Genomic DNA, 4,495 nt, shown 5'->3' with positions numbered 1-4,495 from the left:
ATAACAATGTTTTTTTTTTATTTTATTTTAAATGTGACTTTTTTATGAACCATCCACATTTTTATCATGAGAATACAGTGGATTCATTAATAGATCTTGTAAAATGTTTGTATTGATTAGATTTTCACTTTGTGAAATCGGTGACGTCGTATCCACCATTTATGGAAGTTGTATAGAAGTATGGAAGACTTTATCTTTATGCCCTAAATCGATTTATATTTTTATGAATCCATTATTGATCTACTAAGCATAAATCGATTTTATTAACCCAGCCCTACTAAAGAATCAAATAATAGATTATGCAATTGACAGGCGTTGAAATGTGTTTAGTATAGAAGTTTTTTTAGGCCATAATTCAAAGTATTATGCATTTTTCAATTGATAATTCAATTTGCAAATTCATTTTTCAATTTACAATTCAATATTCAATTCAGGCTTGCAAATGATAATTCATTTTGTAATTTACAATTCAATATGAAAATTTACAGTTTAATATCAACGTATCAAACATGAATCATCATCAAAAACCCATGACAATTTATAATGCAATTGATTTTGTTTTTATTCAATATTTTGTTTTTAAAAATTGTGATATTGAATTATGAATTTTCATATTGAATTGTAAATTACAAAATGCATTCTCAAATTGCATGATGAATTTGCAAATTGAATTGTCAATTGAATAATACATAATACTTGAATAATACTGAATTATGACCTAAAAAACTTCCATATAGAGAGCGTGGTGTCTGAATTGCTTTTATAATCCAGGGAACTATATCATTTTTTAGTAATCAGGGATTAGAGTGGAAATTCAAACATAGCCGTTCCAAAACCCTGTGCCCTACAAATTTCCCAGAAGTCCTTGCTAAACAACATTGCGCATCAATGCTCACGAGATTGGCGAATATAGACCACAATGCATTGCATTTGAATGATTTTTTTTAATGTGAACCAATATTTATTTCATTTTTTTCATCATTAAAACACAGAAGAATTTTAGTATTCGTAAAATGTTCATATTTATTAGGTTTTCTGGAAATCTGCGACATCAAATTTACCATTAAAAAAAAGTAGTGGGTTTACAGAAAAGTCCAAATTGCTTCAAAAATCCAAGCACTAGATGGTCCCGCACTATATCATTTGTTGTAGTGGGGCCAAAGTCTTGATTTGGGGTACGGACAGCAGGGGTTTAAAAGAAATCATCTTTAAATTACTATAATCTTCTGTTTCATCAACCAGAGAGCCACAGTAGAGAGGTTAAAGAGCCACAGAGCCTCAGGTTGCAAACCTCCGACTCAAACAAACTAAAAAAGCTTTTATTTTTGAGTGAAACTTGTACATTTTGTTAGAACAGTTGTTAAAGAGGTGAAGTCCATGGCTGAAATGAGAAATGCATCCTTTACCTGGTCTAGTATCATACTTATTTTCAGATAGAATAAACGAAGCAATTATATATATGTATATATATTTTATTATTGGGATTTAAATTGAAAAAAAAGTCGTATAATATATATTTTTAATTTCTTTCAGGCATTTTCTACACTCTAACTCTCGATGCCAGCCTGCAGGATTCTCGTGTGACCTCAAGAGGAATGTTCACTAAAACCAATGAGCGCTACATAAAGGAGAAAGCACAGATCTCATCGACACCTCTGTGTCAACACTTTGAGGTTTACGTTCAGGTGAGACGCGATGGTCGTTTGTTTAGCGTCACCTGAGCTGCGTTCGATTGTTTCTCTTTGTGTTCACCAGGAAACCCCCGACTTTGTAAACTCCTTGAGTTTGAAGGTGGAGGTTGAACAGCAGAATGCAGATGGGAATCCGGTCCTGGACATATTTTCCCCCAGTGCTTTTCACTTCTTTGTGAGTAACGGATTATTTACTGTAGCTCGTTTTATTTCAGTTTGTGTGTGATTTTCCGTCCTGTCTGCTCGTCGGGAGGACGCCAGGTGAGGCTTTACAAGGTGTTTGTGCTCTACTTTAAAATGACACGCTTGGCCTTGGTGGTAATTACTGGTCTGCTTGACTTTGTCACGCAGGTCGTGTTTTCTGTCAGCAGCCAGACTAAATCTAGAGCAGTAAACAGATTATACTCCAATCTGTGAGTCACTACTGAGCCTTTTTTTTTTTAATTTCAGATCCCTTTTACAAAGGATTGTGGGTCTGACGAGGTGTGCATGAGCGACCTGGTGCTGAGCGTGAAGACGGACACGAAAACTTCCAGGTAAGAATCGTATCCATCATCATTTAGTACAATCAAAATGAAAAAAAAACCACTATAATCATCTTTAATTCATTTTAAAAGCATTCCCAGTGGGATTTTAAGTGGCGTTTTTAACCAAAAATGTTTTTAAAAAGTGTTGTGTTCTATGACATAGTTTCTGCAGAGCGGCAGAAGATTAATAGAACAAGTCGCCTATCTTTTTTTTTTTTTAATCATTGTCTATGCCAGGTAAATCATTTTCCCCACTCACTTAGTAGGAAGAAATGAGTGTTTAATTTTTTTATTTTTTTATTTTTACCATCATTTAACAGGAAAACTCATTGAGAGTCATTGATCTCTTTTCCATGAAAGTGCTGGATAAAACTGAATATTCATCGGAATAAGTCTGAAACCACATAACGATGAGTTAAACTGAAATCTGTACAAAAAGTACTCACAGTTTCAAGTAGGAATTAAAAAAATACATATTATTTTTTTTAAGTTTAAGCAAACAAAATGAAACATTTTACATATTAGACAATTCATACCCTAAAGAACTGGAAAAATAATATTAAAAGGTTTAAATCAAATATTATATGACTATTTTCTAAGCCAGGAAAAACAAATTAGTTTAATTTTACTAACAGAAAAAGCTCATGTCTTCCTCATGTGAAGATCTGCCTTGGAAAAACCTTAATTAAATTTAAAATGATCTGCAGCATTTACAGCTTAGAAATTAAAAATTGTGAAACAACTGTAATAAAAATATTCTTTTTTATTTGTTTGACACTTTTCTTGGAGTTTAAGGTCACCGTACAAAATATAGGGATGCTTAGTCAAAAAAAGAAATATATTAATATATATATGGCAGTTATTTTAAAATCTTCAAGCATTACAGTTTGAGGAAAGTTTGAAAAGGTGGATTTTAAGCTTCGTAGTGAAACTAATGTTTGTAAGCAGATAATCCGATTTCTGTTTGCTCCTTTGGTTATTTTATTTTTTAACATATACGTTTAGTTATTTTGGTTGACATTTTCATGTTTACTATGGAAGATTTTAACTTTCCTGATAAGTTAAGATGTCAAACGTGTTTTTAAGAAGACATTTGAGGGAAAAACGTCTGTTTTCTGAAGTTAAACCTCAGTGAGGACAGCAGAGGCTTCAAGTTCTCTAATGTGGTTCCAGCTATTAAGGCGTCAAGAAGAAAATGTTTTTAAAACTGTGAAAATCTCACATTTTCCTCTTTGATGTTTGGTAACTTTTAATACCTTTGATGCTATTTTTTCTTTCTTATGAGTTTGTCTCAGCTGCTAAAATTGGCAGAAGTCTGGAGTCATAAAGCGGTTTGGTCAGACTTCAGAGAAGAAGTACAACAGCTTTAACGAATTGAGGATTTTATTGGGGGTTTTTTTTAAGCCTCTTTTTGTGTTTTCAAAATCATTATTTTTTTGTTCCTGAGCGCAGAGATGATTTTGTTTTTCGTCTCACAGCTCTGGTCCAACTTTAGTCGGCGCCAACAACCAGGATCTGTCATTTGATGTTTCTGTGAAGAACAAACAGGAGAACGCGTACAACACTCGAGTGTCGGTCAAGTATTCTGACAACCTCTTCTACTCCACTTTTTCTGCAGTGAGTAAAAAAATGTATTATTATAGCTGCCAAACAAATGAATTTCCTTAACTGGTATTATAATTATGAATATTTGCAGGCTGAGGGAGTCCAGTGCACGTCCACACAGGCAGACGTTGTTACGTGTCAGGTGGGATACCCGGTCTTAAAAAAGGATCAAGAGGTGAGTAAGAGTTGGAGTATTTTTTGGTCATCATCAGCATCCATGCTCACCTGTTCTGTGTCTCCCTGCAGGTGAAATTCTCCATCAAGTTTAATTATAATTTAAATCAGTTACAAAACAAAGCTGAGGTGACGTTTCAGGCCAAAAGGTGAAAATATGAACTTGTATGTAAAATGTAGTTGGAAATGTTTGCTGGACTGAGTTGTGTAATCGTGTTTTGGTTTTCATAGTGACGGCGGAGAGGAGAATCCTGCAGACAATGATGCGTTCAAGTCCGTTTCCCTTCAGTACGACACGGGAATTGTACTCTCCAGGTGGGCATGTATTTATGTCTTTTTTTTCCCCATAATTAATATATTTTTACTATGCAAATGATAAAAGTATGGAAGCCGAAAACACTCTGCCCTACTTTTTTTTTCCTGATCGTATTCTCGTGATAAAATGATAACGAGATAATCAATAACGAAGAAGGAAGCGGAAACAATTTTACAATAGAA

The 4,495-nt window shown here is 33.7% G+C and overlaps 1 protein-coding gene across 1 annotated transcript in view; it reads left to right on the top strand.

The window, feature by feature from the left end:
* Positions 1–4,495, top strand: part of itga2.2 (integrin, alpha 2 (CD49B, alpha 2 subunit of VLA-2 receptor), tandem duplicate 2) — a 29,766-nt gene that overhangs the window by 17,144 nt on the left and 8,127 nt on the right. The window contains exons 17-23 of the mRNA XM_024275277.2: positions 1,534–1,685; positions 1,756–1,866; positions 2,142–2,227; positions 3,697–3,835; positions 3,915–3,998; positions 4,070–4,146; positions 4,229–4,312. Coding sequence (XP_024131045.1) covers positions 1,534–1,685; positions 1,756–1,866; positions 2,142–2,227; positions 3,697–3,835; positions 3,915–3,998; positions 4,070–4,146; positions 4,229–4,312 — 733 coding nt within the window. The remainder of the gene's footprint in view (positions 1–1,533; positions 1,686–1,755; positions 1,867–2,141; positions 2,228–3,696; positions 3,836–3,914; positions 3,999–4,069; positions 4,147–4,228; positions 4,313–4,495) is intronic.

This window comes from Oryzias melastigma, linkage group LG9 (genome assembly GCF_002922805.2).
Source record: "Oryzias melastigma strain HK-1 linkage group LG9, ASM292280v2, whole genome shotgun sequence".
NCBI classification, from domain to species: domain Eukaryota; kingdom Metazoa; phylum Chordata; class Actinopteri; order Beloniformes; family Adrianichthyidae; genus Oryzias; species Oryzias melastigma.
Note: the sequence above shows the minus strand (reverse complement) of the source record. Positions and strands in the feature narration are given on the sequence as shown.